This window comes from Gymnogyps californianus, chromosome 10, assembly GCF_018139145.2.
Source record: "Gymnogyps californianus isolate 813 chromosome 10, ASM1813914v2, whole genome shotgun sequence".
Taxonomy (NCBI): Eukaryota; Metazoa; Chordata; class Aves; order Accipitriformes; family Cathartidae; genus Gymnogyps; species Gymnogyps californianus.
The window spans coordinates 2,907,948-2,925,863 of record NC_059480.1 but is presented as its reverse complement, the minus strand read 5'-3'; the positions used below and the strand labels follow the sequence as shown (position 1 = coordinate 2,925,863).

Genomic DNA, 17,916 nt, shown 5'->3' with positions numbered 1-17,916 from the left:
ATCAAGGCCATGCCTGACCAGCCCTGTGAAGCAAAGTGGCTCTTGCTTGTAGGTAAAGGTGGAGAAGAGACCTCTTCCTCAGTGTCTTCCACAGCCGATGCCGATCTTGCACAGCCCTTCTGCCACTCAGGGCCTCCTTGTCTCCCTGGATACAGGGGGTTTTGGCTCACTGATTTTTCACTTCAGACTCCAATAAGCTCAGACTGGGCAAATGATTCAGCTCCACTAACACAGACCTGATTGTTCTGGAGCTCAGGGCATGGCTTTCTCATTGACCCATGTTTTCTCCGCACAGCCTCTGTGCTATTACAGGTGTACCCATCCCACCAGTTAAACAGCTACTAGAGATGATGCACACCCCCAGCTTGATGTCATTTTGCTGTCAGTAGGCCAGTGTTTGACATCCATATCCCTTAACCAGTCCCACCTGGGACCACGTCCTGCTGCAGCCCTGGGGGCTGCACCCTGACCCCCCCCCAGCGCAGTGCAGCACCGGCATCAGGAAGACAAGCCCCCAGCACAGTGAGCAACTGCACCTTCTCCCCAGACACGTGACTGCAGCTTGGCTGTACTGAAAATAGAGATGTCAGTCACGTTATGCAGGGCAAACGCACATTTGACGTCTGAGAGACTTAGCTGTGCAGAGAACGATAAACCAGGCCAGGGTTTGCCTCAGCTCAGGGGAGGCAATTGCAGTTCTGTGCTTCTGCATCCTGTCCCATCTTCTAGATGGCCACAGTGAGTATGTGATCCAGCACACGGCTTGCCAACAGGTCTTGTGCACTGAAATGTGATGTAGCAACTGCTGAGGGCTGCTGTTCCAGAGCTGCAGGGATGACCGGGGCGGTACCGGGCACAAACTGGAAAACTGAAGAATTAGAAGAGATAAGTGGGTGCCAAACAGAGACTGCTGCATCTGTTCCACAGCTCTTGCAGCATTGCCCAGCTCTGAACCCATATGGCAATGATGACCTGCTTGGTGGCAGCTTGCAGCTAATGCCCTGGGTGGGCTCTGCCAGGAGCTGGCAGTACATTTGGACACAGCTGGTCACAGGGGCAGGACTGGAGCGTGGGTGGGCCCCTCGCAGGCTGAGAGGAGCTGGGGGCTGTGGGCAGGATCCAAAGAGCCCTGCAAGGAGCTGTGTGCAAGGCCAGCCTGCAGATAGGGCCACAAGCACGGCAAGACCCTTGGTTTGATCTCTGTGTGCCAACCCCTCAGTGCACAGAGCCCTCATCCTGCATGTCTTCATAGTGTGAGGGGCTGCACTTGACCTGGAGGTGCAGGTGTTTTCACTGGTCCTCAGCATCGCACTTCAGCCCTGAAGCACAACATATTCCCAGCTCTGCAGATCAGCCTACCAGAACTCGTCCTTCACATCTCCCTTTTAGGCCTCTCTCCTCCCAGAAGACACTGTGGTGGCTTTAGATGTGTGTCAAGTTCAGGCTTTAAAACTGCTATCTGAGAAGGTAGAAGGTTCTGGCTCCCTCAGGGCCGGGAGCACAGCTGGTCCTCCAGGCAGGAGCTGGAGCCTGTGAAGATGAACTGCCCCGTTTCCAAGCAGGGCTGAGGGAAGCATCGAGGGAGCGCCAGGCCTGGGGCTTCTCCAGCACCCGTGAAATCTTCACCCTCCTGCTGCAGGTCCAGGTTTTGCATAAGTGTGCTGGATCTGGTGACGTGTTCACACGGGTCTCTTGTCTCATCCGCTGCCAAGTGAGCGGTACCCTTGGTATGCTGCAGCGTTCGTCTGCAAGTGAATTAATCAGCTCTGCCCTTTAAACATTCCTGCACAGCAGCTGCAGGAATAAATGGTTCCTCTAACTGCTTTTCTCCAGGAAAAGCTGCTCCTATTGACCCAGCCCAGCCAGGAGCTGCCTTTGCTGGTTAGAGCTCAGAGGTTGCCAGGCCCCCTACCCTGCTGCTGGCTCTCTGAAGCCGTGCTGCTCCCCAAAGGGGGATCCTGCTGCTTGTGGGGACAGCCTGCCTGGTGGCCCTGCAGCAAGCCAGGCCTGTGCGGCAGGGCCCAGGGCACTGTGGCATGTGTGACATCCCAACCGGTGTGTGCAAGAGGTGGGCTCAGCATCACCAGTGAGTCCAGGACCCCGGGGGGCCAGGCAGGAAAGGGCTGTCAGAGGAAGAATTAGGAGCCCAGGGCTGGCTGGGCAGGAGAGCTGGGGTCCCTATGACTGTCTCATGCTCACAGCCTCGGTTTGTCTCCCCTGTCCAGGAGCGAAATGAAGCGCTGGATGATTTCGCTGGCCCCGAACCGGAGAACCAAGTTCGTTTCATTTACATCCAGACTTGTTGGTAAGAGACACAGCATGGGAGCCAGGAGCTCTTCACTGCTACCCCAGAGCACCTTATTCTGCCCTGATCTCAGTCCAACCCCAGGCCTGGGGCCTCTGCCAAAGCCAAACCCTATCCCTGGGCTCCCCTTGCGTTTCCACCATTGATACTCACTTGTCTCTGGGCCTGGCCCTGACCTTGCTCCCCTCCAACCTGGGCTGGGCTGCACCAGCACTCACTCTCCCACCCAAGCTGCTCATGGGTGGCGCTGCGGTGGTGATGTGCACCCGGCTCCCTTCCCCACAGCGATGCTCCCCTGCTCCCTGTGGCTGGGGCACCCCTTGGCCTCCACGGGGTTTCTTACCAGATCAGAGGGACCATTTGCAGAGCTCACGGTGCTACACCTGCCCAAGCCGTGCTGTCCTGCAGCGGGCTCTGTCCCAGTCCATCCCTCACTCTCACCCTGTTCTCTGGCAGACTGCCCGCAGATCCAGTGTGTCCACCCATACGTGGCCCAGCAGCCAGATGAGCTGTCCTTAGAACTGGCTGATATCCTCAACATCCTGGACAAGACAGACGACGGTACGGGGGACGGGATGGGGCTGGGCCGGGAGTCCCTGTGGAAGGGTGGGCTTTGCTCTAGGCAGGCAGCTGCAGAGCAGACAGGAGGGGCCCTCCGGCCAGGGGGAGACCCCAGCATCGGCATCACAGCCAAGGGAGCTCACAGCAGGAGGAGAGAGTTACTGCCTCCTCCTAACACTCAGCAAATCCAGGCTGCCCTGAGCTGTGGCAATGCTGGCACAGCCACCCTGGCACCGGCTGTGGGCCATGGCAGGGCTGGCACAGCCACCCCAGATGTAAACCCAGAGCTGTTCTTACCTTGATGATGCTTCGCAGCCACGTGGTCCTGGTCTCTGGGGCACGCTTGTAGCTGGTGGACTCGGTCACATTGGGTCTCTGCTGGGGACCACTCCTGTGGCATCAGGGGCAGCGGAGGGCACTCAGTGGCAGCAGTGCCTGCTGTCTGCTGGCATCCCTTGAGCCAGTTGTCCAAACACAGTGCTGCTCAGGCGAGCGGGCCTCCTTGGCTAGATTTACAAACTGGGTCCGTTCCAGCACAGGCCTCTGAGCAGCTTCCAGAAAGCACTGCCAGCTCCATAGGCTCTTTCCAGCACAACTCTCCCAGCGCAGGAGCAAGGGCCAGGCCGTCCCCATTTATGCCTGTCTCTGTCTCTGCTCAGGCTGGATATTTGGGGAGCGTCTTCACGACCAGGAGAGGGGCTGGTTCCCCAGTTCTATGGGGGAGGAGATCCTGAACCCCAAAATCCGAGCCCAGAACTTGAAGGAGTGTTTCCGGGTGCACAAGTCGGATGACAGTCAGCGGAGGAAACTGGGCAGCAGAAACCGCCAATGACCGCTCGTGTCCCCGAGCATCCGGAGCGCCTCTGGGAGAGGGGCAGAGGACAGAGGCTGCCAGCTGGGAGGATGTGGTGGTGGTGCTGTGGGCCATGGTGCAGGACCTGGTGTGCCGGACCAGGCACATGCACCCCTGAACAAACAGACTGTAGTTCCTGGGCTCCCCACCATGCTTCCCACGGCACTGATCCTTTCCTGGAGATCAGTGCTTCGAACTGGCTAAAATAACCCCTTTCCAGGTGTTCTGTAAAGCCCCAAAGAGCACGAGCCAAATGGACAGAGCCCGAAGGCCACTGGGTGCCGGCCAGCTGACCCCCATTCCCTGCACACGTGCTACCTGGGGCTGGCTCAGGCCGCTTGGGAAAGGTACGTGGCCACAAATGTAACTAAACAATTAACATCACCCAGTTTGAGCACTTACAGCTCATCGCTGCCTTTTGAGGTTGGGGCCCTCCTAAAGCAGCATCTTGCAGGGGTAGAAACTGAAGCAGAGGAGCTGTCTCGCTGCCTCTCACACAGCCTGCTGGCACCAGACTGGGACAAACCCCAGCATCTCCACCTCCCCAGTCCTGCTGTGAAGCCGCTGGGCCCGTTCCCATGGGCAGACCCTCCATCTGCTTCCAGTCAAACGCTCTGAAATGCTCCGTACCCAGCCCCGCTCCACCAGCAGCCCAACCTTGCCAGCCATGACCCACATCTCTGCCTGCCTGATGGCCTTGAAGTACATCTGGGCCCTGCCCCATGGCTCACCCCCTCTTCCACAGCCAGCAACCCACCGCAGAGCCGCTGCAGAAGCCTGGCACTGTGGCCTTTCCCGGTTGATCTGGCACTTGCCGTCTCCGCTGCTCACTGCTGCCGAAGCACAGAGCAGGGTGGCTGTGCCAGCGCCTCCCCACACACCACCACATACCACGGGAGCACCAGCAGACCCGGGCTGCTATGCAGCAGGCGAGTGACGTTACCCAGGAGCTGTTGTCCTGTGTGCTGTGGAAGGCCCAGCAATCGCTGCCTGCATGCTTGTAACCCACACCACCCAGTTGCGTGCACAACCTGTGCGCATGAACTCCCTGTACAGGCTCACCTCTGTGTATATACGCAAGTTCTGTCGCCAGCAGAGCCAGATCATCACTCCTTCCAGCTGTGGCACTGAGCATCGCATGAAGCCCAGGGCACAGCACTGAGACCGGCCGGGAGATGGACCCATGGCAGCCGCCTGTTGTTCAACAGCCTCGCTCCGAACACTCCCACACATGGCCACAGCAGAGGGCCTCTTAGCTACAGGCTGGCCCCAAGCTGCAGCCAGCGTCCATCAGGGAAATCAATTATTTGGCATCTTTCTCTAACACTGCAAAGGAGAGTCTTCCAGGCGGTGTGGCCTGCGCTGCTGTATGCTCCACCAGTGCCACGGTTGTGCTTGAAAAGGGGATGGAGAGCAGCTGCCTGCCGACGGAGCCATGCACAGAGAGCAGAGGAGCATGGCCATGCCGATGGCAGCATGGGGAGGAAGCAGGACACCGGGAAGCCGCTGGAGGGGGGCTCTGGAGCGCTGCGCTGGAGCTGGTCTTTGGGCCACGCGGGGCCCAGGTTACACGTGGGGTGTGTGGCGTGAGGCCGGACCCAGCTGAGGGAGGGCCGGGGCTGTCTGTACTGTCACTGCAGCCCTGGGACAGCCGGCCCAGAGTCAACCCTGCACTGGGGGGGCTGCAGCCAGCCCCCAGGACCAAACTGGTGGGAGCCACAGCAGTGAAGGGAGAGCGAAGGGGCTCCCCCGTCAGGCCTAGCTCAGTGCCACCACGTTAGCATGTGACAACGGCCAGCAGGGCTGCGCCTGCCCTGGCCACCCGTAGCACCCCTGAGGGAGGGCCCCTGGGAGCTCGCACCAGCCGGAGGCTCCTGGCCACCTGCCAGCACCCAGCCCAGAGCTGGGGGCCAGGAAGGGACCACAGCCTCCAGTCTGGTGCTTTGAGCTCCTTTAATGGGGAGACCCCAAGTCAGATCCCCCCAACAGCACCCCACAGTCAGCTTTGAGTACAACCAAACCTCCAGCTCAGGGTCCAGACTGTGCAGCAGCCAGAAATTCTCTACAGTGAAACCCAGGAAGCTCCAGCTCTAGGAAGTCCTTAAAATTACCTGAGAAATCCCCATGTCCCAGATCCTCCAGCTTCGCAGCCCAGCGGCCAGCCCAGCCCAGGCACTACAGCCCCACGCGCCCGCCTGGGATGCTTCTCATAGCACAGAAATGCGCCCTTGCCCATCAGAAACAGCTCTTTTGCTAGTGGAGGGGCTGACCCAGGTTCCCCAGTGCCAGGACACTGGTTCCTCGCTGCATTTTTCTGGGGGGAGAGGGGCCCATAGCTGCTGTGCATTGTCCCACAACCCACCGCCAAGCCCTGGGACTCGCCCCAGACCCTCTTGCTCTGTTGTGACTTTTTAGGACTCCAAACCCTAGGCACAGACTGTGCCATTTTCAGGCACCAAGTGGCATCCAGTGTTATTTCCTCAGACCCAGCCCTGCACGCCTCCGTTTCAGTGGTCTCAAGTGTTGTACAGGGCCAGGCCTGGGGCCCACAAGCACGGGCTGGAGCCCCCCCCGGCCCCCGCCGGGCTGCCTCAGCAAACTGAGGGGAACTTCTCATTGTCTCGTTTTTCCGTGTGATGAAATATAGCTGAGCAAGCCAGCGCCAAAGCAACACGCGTGCGTCTTCTTCCTCCCCCCACACCGACCACTCGCCTCCTCCCCAGTCCCCTCCAGTGCGACTGGTGGGAGGTAACTGGCCCAAACGCAGGGGGTGGAAGTGGGGCTGAACATCAACGTGGGGTGAGACCGGGGAAGTATCGGGTGGTTTACACCAACTGAACAACCTTTCCCAAGGGAAGCTGTGCAAGGTGATGCCCAACACCATTACCGCCACCCAGGCTAGACCAAGAGAGCTGCTGCCAGCTCAAAGCCACTCACTGCCGCAGGTCCCTCCTGACTGCTGTGGTCCAGCCTGCTGGCTCTGCGTGCACCCAGGAGATCCACACGCTAAGAGCAAAGAGCGCTTTGAGGTGCAGCTTTGCTGCCCAGCGCAGAGGCTGGAGTGCCCTTTGCCGTATCCGCGGCAGCATTTCTCCCCAGGGGGCCCCGGGCAGATGGGGAACAGGAGCAGCTGAGGGCAGGAGACGGGCTGGTTGTGTTACAGAAAAATCTTTTATTGAGTTCAGGAGGCCGAGAACTTTCTCAGCGTGATGACGACCAAGGCCACAAGCACAGACGTACCCAGGAGGGAGGCGATGACAATGGCACCGATAGCTCCGGGCCCCAGCGAGCCTGCAGGGACAGAGAACAAGGCGGCATGAGGTCAGCAGAGCCAGGGGGTCCCAGACGGGAAGGGCTATGGGGAACACCCCCACACCCAGTATGTCCCCAGCCATCGGGCCACATTCTTGCCCCGGAGCTCCCTGCACTGGCCGTGGTGGCCCTGTTCCCATGTCCCCATGCAGTCGAGGTGCGGTCCTGTGCCCCAGCAGCACTGAGCCCTTGGGCAGGGGGCTGGAGCCAGCCACTGCCTCCTTAGCCAGCTCCCGGTGACAAGGACAGCTGCCATAAAGCAGGTCTTTGGCACTCAGCTTTCCCATTAACACCCGCACCGAGAGAGTTGCTTTGCTTGTTGCAGAACCGCATCACAACAGGCATTTTCTGTAGTTCAGGAGCCAGGAAAGGCGCTCACACTCCCTGTTTAAAGAGCTTTAGGCACACTCTTGGCCTGGAGAGCCCTGCCTGTGCTCAGGGCACTTTTGCAGGTGCCTGCTGTGATGGGTCAGACCTGGGGCAGGAAGAAAGGCCTCAGCAGCTGCTCTGGGGCTGGCAAGCACTCCGCAGCGGAGGCTTTTTCGCAGGGAAGTTTTCCTGAGCAGGTAATACAGGTGCTCTTCCCCCCTGCAGCAGTGTGGCTGGGGACGGGTCACCTCTGGTGGCTCTAACACCTTTTGGGAGGTGACAGGCCCGTAAAGAGCAAATCCACAACGAGGATGTCCCAAGCCGCTGCGGGAGCAACCCGCAGGCAGCCCATTGCGCAGCCACGTACCATCGCCGGTGTCCAGCCGGTGCAGGTGGGTGGTGTCCTCGGGCTCCAGCTCGGAGGTGTACGAGGGGAAGGCGGTGACATCTGAGAGCCGGGCTGTGGTGGTGGCGGCATCGAAGGGGCCGGCTCCGGAGGGCAGCTCGGGCGGCTCGTTCCAGAGGGTGGGGACCGGGCCCTGCGGGTACTCTGCTGGGAGACAAGCACCCACAGTCACTCGTGGGCACGGGTGGCCCCGGCCAGGCTGCTGGTGACAGCAGCAGCTCAGCAGGTCCCTGGGTACCTGCCCAGTGCCCCGGGCTGGACAGAGGGTGACCTGAGGGCTGAGAAATCCGGTGGGGCAGAGCCCTCCTCTGGGAGGGCACCACCTCCGCAGAACACCAACACCCAGAGCACCTGAAGGCAATGCCCATGCCCCAGGGTGAAACCACGCTGCCACAGGCTTTTGTGGCAACCTGGTGTACACACAGCACACACGGGACAATAGGGAGCTCCCCACAACTGTGCGACCTCTGCTCATGCACACACAGGCCCTGCATGAACATCCACAGCCAGTTTGCTCGTGGATGTCCATGGGACTGGGCTGGGAGAGGCTCTCACATTCCTGCAACAGACAGAGGCCACCTGGCCACCTGCGCTGGCCAAATTCACAGCATCTCAGGGCCCTTCTGTCCTGCACCACCAGCCTACGCAGCTACTGCGCAGGACACGGCTCCCCCAGATAGGAACCCCAGAGCCTCGACTTCCCCCTGCCCCACCTCCGTGCTGTGCTGGGGAGGTGAGAGCCAGGCCGGGCTCTGTTTGATGTTACCATTCACCTCCTGTTATTTCTTCCCCCTGTGGGGTCAGGGACCAAACCAGAGAGCCCTCCCTGTCTGCGTGTGGCTGAGCTGAGCGCTCCCTGTCAATGCCAGGCTTGTTCAGGTGGGGCCCGGCGGGAGCGGGAGACATTCCACAGCTCCCTGCTGAAACCGCTGGGAATGTTGCACTGGGATGGGGGAAAAAAGGAGGGGGAGGAAAATGAACACCATCCAGCGCCAGGGCCCACCTGAACTGACATGACGGTTATTGGGTCTGGGAAAGAGGGCGTCAGAGGAGCCAGAGCAAGCAGCCTGGGCTCCCTGGGGCAAGGCACAGAGGTATCCCCAGGCACCCCGGCTCTGGCACGGCATCTCTCGGTGTACCAGGGGCACTCAAAGACTTGTCCCAGGCTCTCCCTGGCCCAGCAAGAGAGGTGACAGCAGCACATCTTGGCAGCGCCAGCCTCAGCTTCAAGTACTTGGAGCCCTCCTTGCCTCCCGCGGGCAGCCAGCACTTCGTGGGAGGAGAGCAAGCTGAAGAATCGGTGCTAATGGGCTCCACCACACTTTGTTTTCCCGTAGGAGCCCTGCATCAAAAGGAACAGGAGGACCAACACCAAAACACTCACCTTTGCTGCCTGTACAAACCAACTGATAGGATTTACCGCAGGGCTCACATCAAAGAGTAGCTCCCACCATGCCCGGAGCTATTCGAGGCTGCCTGCAGACTCGGGAACACAACAGGGTTCTAGACTAGTTTTGGAAAGTCCTTTCTACAACCATAAAAGCTACAGGATTTTCAGCAAGACAGCTGCCAGGTTTAACCCTGGCCCAACAAGCAATGAGAGAGACAAATAAGCCCCCAGTTTGAGGCCTGTGCCAGTTAAGCCAGGCAGCGACACGGCATACTCTGGCTGGCTGACCCAGCCCAGGTCAGCAGCACTGAATACCACGTCCTCACACGCTTGGTACATCTGTGGTCACTGCATCAGAGGCGGCATCTCGGGTCCCCGGTACGAGCACACGAGAGGTTTGTGCTCCACGAGGGCTCCCCAGAAACACCCGAGCCCTTTGCAGGGCCCTTCCCAACCTGTCCTGCAAAACCAACCAGCGGAGCTGGAGACAAGCATCCCATCCGGAGGCTCTTCCACAAAGTGCCATTTCCAGTGGACCTCTCTCCTACAAATCCTGTGGTTTAGCTACCAGAGGACAGATCAGGAGGAAACAGAGAATTTAGCGGGTAAATGTAGTTAAAACAACAGGGAAAGGAACCGAGCAGAGCTGGGGCTATTCAGTTAACAACAGCGGCATTAGGAAGCTGTTGGTTTAGGCACAGACCAAACGTACATAACGCTTTTGAAGCCCTGGTTCCAGGCTGCTTTCACAAGTGGAGAAACTCCACACAGAAGAGCTACACTCCAGCTACAACCTTCCTGACTGTGTTAACACCTCCAGGGCCAGCACCAACACTGCAGCCGTTCCCATCTGGCAGGAGAACACCATGCTGGGAGGATGTCGTCGCTGCATTTCCTGAGAATGTTTTTCTCTCCAAAGCCAAAAAAGCTGGGTGTACCCCTCGCATCTGACCGGGGGAAAGGCGTTAGCTCAGACGATCTATAACAGATGCAGGCACCATCCAGGGAGGCTGTAGGACGTGGACAGGGTCTTCCCAACTCCCCGTTCTCAAAGGGATGAGGAGGGAGCACTACCCCTTCCAACCGTAGTGCAAAGGCTCTTTTTTTAACCAGACCCACAGGTCCCAGAAAGCCTCTCCTGTCCCCGGTGCATCAAATTCCTGAAAAATTTATTGCAGCTCTCTAAGCAGGGCACAGAGCTTATTTCTGATAGCCGAGTAAAGAGGAAATGGTCTAATTTGTTTACGATCTCAGTGATTTTTAAGACCTGGATAGAGTCCTGGTTGGCTTCTGGATACGTATTTTGTTAATCCCCCTCATCTGACTAAAACATGCTTTCAGTTCACCCTCACAGAAAGGGCAGAGCGTGCTAAACATGCATTTTCTGTCCCAAGTTCTTGTGGTTTTACCTTAACGACACTTCAACCAAGAGAAACACAACTCCTTTCAGTCAGGTCTAGTGCCTCAACTAACAGGAGTTGTCAGCTCAGAAGCAGCAGTCATGCACACGCATAAAATGAAATACCTGCATCTGAACATCACCAAGAGCCAGGCCTTACTGCTGGGTCTCCACTTCAGCTCCTGCACCTCGATGCTGCTAGAGCAGATGCCGAGAGCCCTGCAGCAGGCACACGGGGTGGGGGAAACACAAAACCAAATGCAAGCACCATCCCCAGAGAAAGCTGCCAGCAGGCAGGTCTCTCCAGAGCAAACTGCTGCAGCCTGGGAGAGTGCCTGTTTGTAACCAGCACTTTTCTTTCCAAGACTCGCCTTTGATTTTCCCTCCTAAACTAACAGCTCGTGTCCTCACATGCCTCCATGCCTGCCCGTTTGAGAAGCCCAACCACCCATCCAAATATCCCCACACATCCAGCGGGTTTCTTTAACAAGTGGAGAAGTCACGCCTGCTCCCCTCTGCAGTACCCTGACAGTCCCAGTGAGCGTCGGCCACGCTGCCGCCGGCTGAGCGCAGCACATCTCTAACGGAGCAGCATTAAATGCCACACTCCCATTTCAGTCCTCTGGTAAAGGCAAGAAAGGCGAGCGGGAAGGACAGAGCGTGTGTTAGGTGCCAAAAACCAACACACACACACTATTAAGGTCTCACATGTCTCCAAGTGAGACATGAGGGCCTCTTCCAGTCACCTGTTGGATACACTCTGACCAGACAAGCTCTAAGTACAGGTGTGGGCCCTGATTCAGGAGGTTTGGTTCTCTGCCCTGCTGCTGACATTTTGTGTGACCACCGCAAGACCATCTCCCTCCTGGGTTCAGTTTCTCCGTGCATGAGCAGGAGACCAAGACTCTAAATACGATCTACAAGAGAAGAAGCACCAGAGCGGCCAGGCCTGCCCACCTGCACGGTTACTGTCATCCTGACTGCGACGAGGAGGACGCGGTCTGTGTGCCTGAACAACTGCCGCCGAGTGACAGCTCCAGACCCGGCAGCAGCCTTTCCCAGGGAAAGGCCAGGTTACACAGGACCTCCATGGCCTTGGGGCAGGGCACAGCATTTTTTATTTGTGCAAAAAACCCAAGAGCATTGCAATCTCAAGTGAGGGGGTGCAATCGAGGGCTGGAAACCAAATATCAAAGGCAAGGTAGCACATGGTTTTCCTGTTCACCCAAGAACTTTGTAGAAATAAAGAACTACCAAGAAACACGCTCAAAACACATCACCCATCACAAGACCAGACGTTTAACATCTGGGCGAGAGCCATGCAGGCATCAGTCTTAGGACCAGTCCTATCTCTAGGAAAACCCACCTGGTGCACTCGCGTGGCTTGTTTGCCCCGGAGCGACTCAGCAGGGGCAGCAGGCGGGCACGCGGAGGGGCCACCAGGCTGCTGACACTCATGGGTAACCCCACCGCTGCTGAGGCTTCGTGCCTCGGTGCCGGGTGCTCTGAAGGGACAGAAACGTTGACCCCGTGGCACAAACAAGCTCTCCCCCAGCATTAACCCTGTCTCAGCACTAGAGCACCGACCGAGGGCAACCGTTGCTCCACAGACCACCAGTGAAATCCACTTGGTAAAACCAGCTTGGGAGCACTTAAGAGAAAGACATGGAATAATCTTAGTTATTGGGGTTTTACTGGGCAGAGATGGAACCTGGAAAAAATGGACTAAAAGTATTCCAGTGTTCTGCAACAGGCCAGGTGGAAGACAGCTCCTCTTCCTTACCATATGTTGACACTACAAATTGCCTTATTTTAGGGAAATATCTATACTGCACTGTGTCTTCTCCCTCTCCCAGCACAGGTTAGTTACAACTGAGGCCAGGAGAAGGGAAGAAAATATCAGAGTTGCTACGCTATAAAGAAATACACCGTGAGTTTTCTGAACGATGCAGGGACCCAGCAGGACTTCAGCTACATGGGCTGCAGTGAGATCTAGAAGGGATGACGCCAAAGGCAACTTGACGAAACCGCTATTTCCACGCTCAGTGAGAAGAAGGTGGGGTGAGCTGCCAGCACAGTGACATGGCAGCCAGGGCCCCAGATACTCCGTGGCTGAAAGATAAGACTGGAAATGTCTCCACAAGCGATAGCTCTTGAGGAAGCCGACCAAATCTGAAGGATCCTTCAAGATACCCCCAAACAACCAGAACCTCCCCACAGGCAGACTGCAAGACCTCAAGGCAGGCAGATGTGGCCACCTAACACCTTCATCCCTGGAGATCACTCACCCATGACCAATACTCTTCCTCGTACAAGCTGGTTTCAGCACCTCATCATCCTCACTCTCCACCTCCAACCCAGTAACCTTAGTTGGGAGCTGATACTAGTGTCAGTAATTTATAAGGAGTGTTGGTGCAGAGCAAGGTTGGAGTAAGACTTGCTGTAAGTCTGTTGGAAGAACCACATCTTTTTAAGAAATTTGCCTGACAAAACCCAGTTACTACTTCTCACATTCTAGTACTTGAACTTTAAAAACTTCCTAATAATCTTTTACCCTCCTATTGTTGAGAATGAAGACACACAAGTTGCTACAAAAAGATGTCCTTGGACAAGGTCTTCTCCTGTACATTTTCCTTCAGCACAACATCTCCTGCTCTGCTGCTTTTTTCCCCTATACGCATTCCTGCTCTGCTGCTTTTTTCCCCTATACGCATTCTGATGTGCTACTGCAGTATAATGTATTTCGACATTAGCTTAAAACAAGGAAATTCATGAGCCCACATAAATGTTTAGATACCAAATATATACATGACTGAGAAGCCACGGCCTTGCAAAGGCTTTTTACTAATTTCCATTTCACTTGGAGCTCTGAATCCATTATATGAATTGAAACTTGTTTTGCTGATAAAAAAAAGTAAAAATCAGCTCTTCACAATCCTCCTGTGCTCTAGGCCTACGTGCCACTTGGGTCTGGAGAAAGCAGAAGCGGAGAAGATTTGGGTGTGCAGAAAGTCCTTGAACTGGCTCTGTTTCCTGTTGCACCTAGATGACGTGGACAAAGAGGGTTAAAGACTCGGCCGGTTGTTTCCTCTTCTTTGACAAATGGGATATCGGAAAGAGCTCAGTGACTCTGAGGAGAAATTCACACTTTCTCCAGTCGCAGAGCCCTGTCCATGCCGTCCAGGAAACCAGACTGGCTGGGCAAGAAGCCAGATCAAGGTACACAACCCACCAGCACCCCAAAAGTGCTGTGACTGCTACACCCAGATGGGAACCTCAGCTGCCAGTGAGATCCTTCACGTCTCACTGAGCTCCTGAGCATTTACCCGAGGCTTTTGGTACTAGGTAGCTCTGAGTTCCCACTGTGATAAAATTAAATCCAACGAGGAAGGGAGGACTCATTCTGGACCTCAGGTCTGCATGGCCGGCATCAGCTGCAGCCCTCTCCAAGGCAGACTCTGCTTCTGCCCACTGTGGAGGGCTTTGCTACGGGAAGTACGAGGTGCTGAGACGGGAGGGCAGGGGCTGAGTGAACTCCGAGGCCAGTAACGGGCTGTCCAGCCCCAGGTAGCCACAGCAGGCACAGGGCCAGGGCAGGGATGAAAAGAGGCCTTCATAGGGAGCACAAAGGGCAGCCTGTGATGTGCGAGCGCCGGGAGCTCGAGTGTGGAGCAGCGCAGAGCGCTGTGGTTCTGATGAATGTTAAATAAAGTTGTTTACAGAGAGGCAGGGCTGCGTGTGTATGCACGGAGACCAGCGGGCTGTCTGTGTGCCCTTCCCTTCTTTGTCTGCACAAGGCAGGAAATTTCCTTTTCTAATGGGGTGAAAAGCAGAAAAAAATTCTACTGTGCACTAAAAACCCCTGTACTGGGGGTAGGTAACTATCCAATCCTAATGCAGAAGAAAATCGTTCTGCTCCTGGGATGGCTTACCATACAGGCTGGTCCCCTCATGTCCTGCTTTGAGGGAGCAGAGAAGAAGAAACTTCTTAGAGGCCTCAAGCCTCTGAAATGCCACAGAGAAAGCACAGAGTCTCTCCTACGCGCCAGGATCCCAATGTTGCATTCATCAGTACAAAGCTCTTCAAGAGCTACTGGCCTCGCTGCACGAGCGCGACTCACCCAGTAAAGGAATCAAGTGAACCTGGAGTATTGCACAGGAGCAAAGTGACACAGGGAGGCAGCGACAGGTACAAACCGTAGCTGCAACGCCGAGCTGAGAGCAAGTACACAGGAAAGCTGGCAAGGCAGGGGCAGAGCAATTACGCACCAAATATTGGAAACTTAAAATAGTGTAAAAGAAATCCTAGCTCAGAGAGGAAGCAGATTAAATTCTCACTGGAAATGAGTCACTTTCTGCAGAGTGAAATACGGTTAAGAAAGGACCTTACCTGGTTTTGGGGAAGAGCACTGCCACTGCTTCTGGGAGCACGAGCAAGCTACAAACTGAAACTGTGCTTAAGTGATTAACGTTCTGCTGTACAAAAATCAAAGCTCAGGGTTTGAGAAGGAGAACATCCACTTTTTAGTGCTCATTTCTTAGTTAACTTTAAAGATTTCCCAGCAAGAAGGTGTCCTACAAGGGGAGGATCTCTGGGGGAAATACCAGCTACAGTAATTCTGTTCTTGTACCCCCAGATGTTTCAGCTAAGTGCAGCAATAAATTCCCCTACCCGTACGAAAGCTCCTTTAAGAAGAAATAATTTCATCTGCTAGACAGCTGGCCAGGATCTCCCTGCTAGGCAAGACGCTCAGAACAAACTAGGAGGGAACTGCAATCCAGCCTTGCTCCAGGTCTTGGAAGGCAGGACAGGAATTCAGGAAAACAAGCGTTGTGCTCTTGCCTATTATCCTGGCCTGAGCCGTCCCTTCAGCCTCGCCTCCACTTAAAGAGAGAGGCTTTGAGGGAAGCAGTTCCCCATAGGAGTTCCCACCCGTACGCTCAGAGCCCATCTATGGAGTCTGTTTGGAAGCCAGTTTTCCCTCATTTGTAAAACCCACCTCAGAGCAGCCAGCCTTTGCAGCTGACTGTGCCCTCGGTTCCCCTCAGCCAGCGTAGCTGTGCAAAAGGCAGGAGCAGATAAGGCTGAAATTACTCACCATCTTCTTAAAAAATAGCGCCTCACAGAACAGCTGTCTCACCTATTCCTATTCCCATCAGCTGGCTGAATTTGAGTCAGAGCCACGTACCTTCCCAGCACTGCCGCCTGCCTCAGGACACCCAGCTCTAGACAAACTCAGTTTAGATGCACACCTCAGCTTTTGACAGATAAACATTTTCATAGACACTTTCATATTTCTGCTTACAGCAGCTGTTGAAGTGCTCTGCTGTAGCAGAAAGCATTGAAATAACCAGAAATTGGCACACATGCTTCAGCCAGAGGAAAAAAAAAGTTTCTTTTCACGATTGTAACTTCTTCCTGCCATTAAAAGCTGACCAGATAGCCTGTCCCATCAGCTGCTGAGACCACTCCATCTACTGTTGACTGATGTGTCTACTGATCTACTGCCACTAACACTCAGGTAGGTGCTACTGCTGTTCCGCTTAGGGAAAATTACAAAGGATTTTCTCCATTTTCCCCAACAGAAACTTGGTCTCAGGATGGAGAATATATTCTTACTCACCACCAGCCACCGATTCCAAAGCTAGCTTCCATTAATCAACTATAATTCAATAAATATTTATGGACTTTTTAGGGGAGGGAGAGGAGGTATGCGAGGAGAGGAGAGAGAGGCAGGTTAATAGAAGATCCCCCCATGCTTTTGGGCTTTAAACGCAAACAAAGCTCCTTACCTGCCAGCACAGCAGGGACCAGGATGCCGCACAGCATTAGCAGGACCAGGCGAAGGACTCTGTGGTAGGGCATGGCTTCCCTCAGGAAAAGCGTCGGCTGGAATTCTTAAAACTCTTCAAAGTATGAAAAAACTTGGAAATTTCACTGGTATAATAAAAATTTTGTCCAGTTAGGTAAAAAAAAAAAAATTTCCTTCACAACGGCAAGTGGATAGAGAGAGTGCAAAGCCCAGCAGAGACTCACTCACTCTGACTTCTAGAGCACACCTCCTCCTGAAGGCAGCTCCACCCTCTAAAATTTGTGCCTAAAACCCCATAGGCAGCCGAGCTGTTAGGCATCCGTCACCCTGCCAGGCCAGCGCACACACGAGCAGTTGTTGGCGAGCCCTTCCCAGAGGACGCGGGGATGCTCCTGGAATGCCTTCCCTCCGGCCGGCCATCCCGCGGCACGGGCAATAACACAGGAGCCATTGGGGCAGCTAACCCTGAAACCAAGCAGACCGCTCGAGGGTTTTGCTCTCTCCTCGGCGTGCAGGGCGGCGGTGGTCTTTCCAGGGTGGGCACAGCAAAGAACAAGGGCCTCAATCTTTTGAGGCTAAAATGCTCTGAAACAGAGCCAGAGCGGCTCCGTGGCATCCTTGTTTTCTGGGTGTAATACTTACAGAGGTGGACTAGGAGCCATGTGTGGTCTCCGCTGGCAGAACAACCTGGTAAAATCTGGTAAGTCTTCCAGGAGAGCCGCCTTTGTCAGGCGAGGCCAGCATCCTCCTCGGATCTGAACTGCACAGACACTACTTCCTCCTGCAACCCCCTGCCGCTCCGTCCCTCCCCTCCAAGCGGGCTCGTGAAAAGTTCATGGCAGAGAAGACCGAGGTTTGTTTCACATCACATTTGCACCGACAGAGACTTGGGAAAGGATGAAGTGTATAAAAAGGGGAACACTCCAGCTTATTGTCAGAGGACAGAAGAATTTCATTAGGATTTTTTTTAAGTTGATATGAGGGTGAAATACTTCAGTTTCCGTTCAGAAAAAGATGTAATGAAGTACATAAACAACCCCCAATGTCAGTCCTTTAGGCTCTGAAAATATGACACGAGTAGTTCTGTCTTAAATTGCAGATTCAGATTTTTCTGCTAAGAGATCTCTTTGCTTTTTGGCTTTCTCTGACAGGCAGCCAGATTTAAATCATTCTGCTTGCTGCAGTCCTTTGCAAAAGTGCCTGGCTGTGAGGGGAAGCAGGAAAAACAGAGAGGACTGAGCACCGTCCCTGCAGCGAAATGAAAAGTTAGGAAGCAACCTGGTGAAACGTGCTCAAAAGAAACCTCAGACATCTCTAGCACCAACTTCAACATCATCTGTCAAACGCAGATCAAAGCCCCATTAGCCTTCCAGGTTCACGTTCCATCTGAAAAGGAGCTGAAGTGCATAAATAGATATCCAGCAGCAGATACAAAGCTGTAGCTCCTATTTTTCCCCCATCCCTACTGATCCAAGTGACGTTCGCCACAGAAACAGGCCCTGTTTGTC

The 17,916-nt window shown here is 55.1% G+C and overlaps 2 protein-coding genes across 4 annotated transcripts in view; one reads left to right on the top strand and one right to left on the bottom strand.

Annotated features, from left to right (window-relative positions):
* Positions 1-5,600, top strand: part of NGEF (neuronal guanine nucleotide exchange factor) — a 41,324-nt gene extending 35,724 nt beyond the window's left edge. The window contains exons 13-15 of the mRNA XM_050902900.1: positions 2,226-2,305; positions 2,762-2,866; positions 3,526-5,600. Coding sequence (XP_050758857.1) covers positions 2,226-2,305; positions 2,762-2,866; positions 3,526-3,698 — 358 coding nt within the window. The 3' untranslated portion in view covers positions 3,699-5,600. The remainder of the gene's footprint in view (positions 1-2,225; positions 2,306-2,761; positions 2,867-3,525) is intronic.
* Positions 5,601-6,877: 1,277 nt separating this feature from the next.
* Positions 6,878-16,650, bottom strand: SNORC (secondary ossification center associated regulator of chondrocyte maturation). 3 transcript variants are annotated; one of them, XM_050902917.1, is made up of 3 exons: positions 16,389-16,650; positions 7,768-7,953; positions 6,878-7,010 (listed from the first exon to the last, which is right to left on the bottom strand). In XM_050902917.1, exons 1-3 carry the CDS (start codon positions 16,459-16,461, stop codon positions 6,901-6,903), a joined length of 369 nt encoding a protein of 122 aa, XP_050758874.1. In that variant the 5' UTR covers positions 16,462-16,650; the 3' UTR covers positions 6,878-6,900. The 3 variants fall into 3 exon arrangements, with proteins under 3 accessions (XP_050758874.1, XP_050758876.1, XP_050758873.1); XM_050902919.1 differs by having other exon boundaries at positions 7,768-7,950; XM_050902916.1 differs by lacking the exon at positions 16,389-16,650 and having other exon boundaries at positions 7,768-8,325.
* Positions 16,651-17,916: the final 1,266 nt, after the last annotated feature.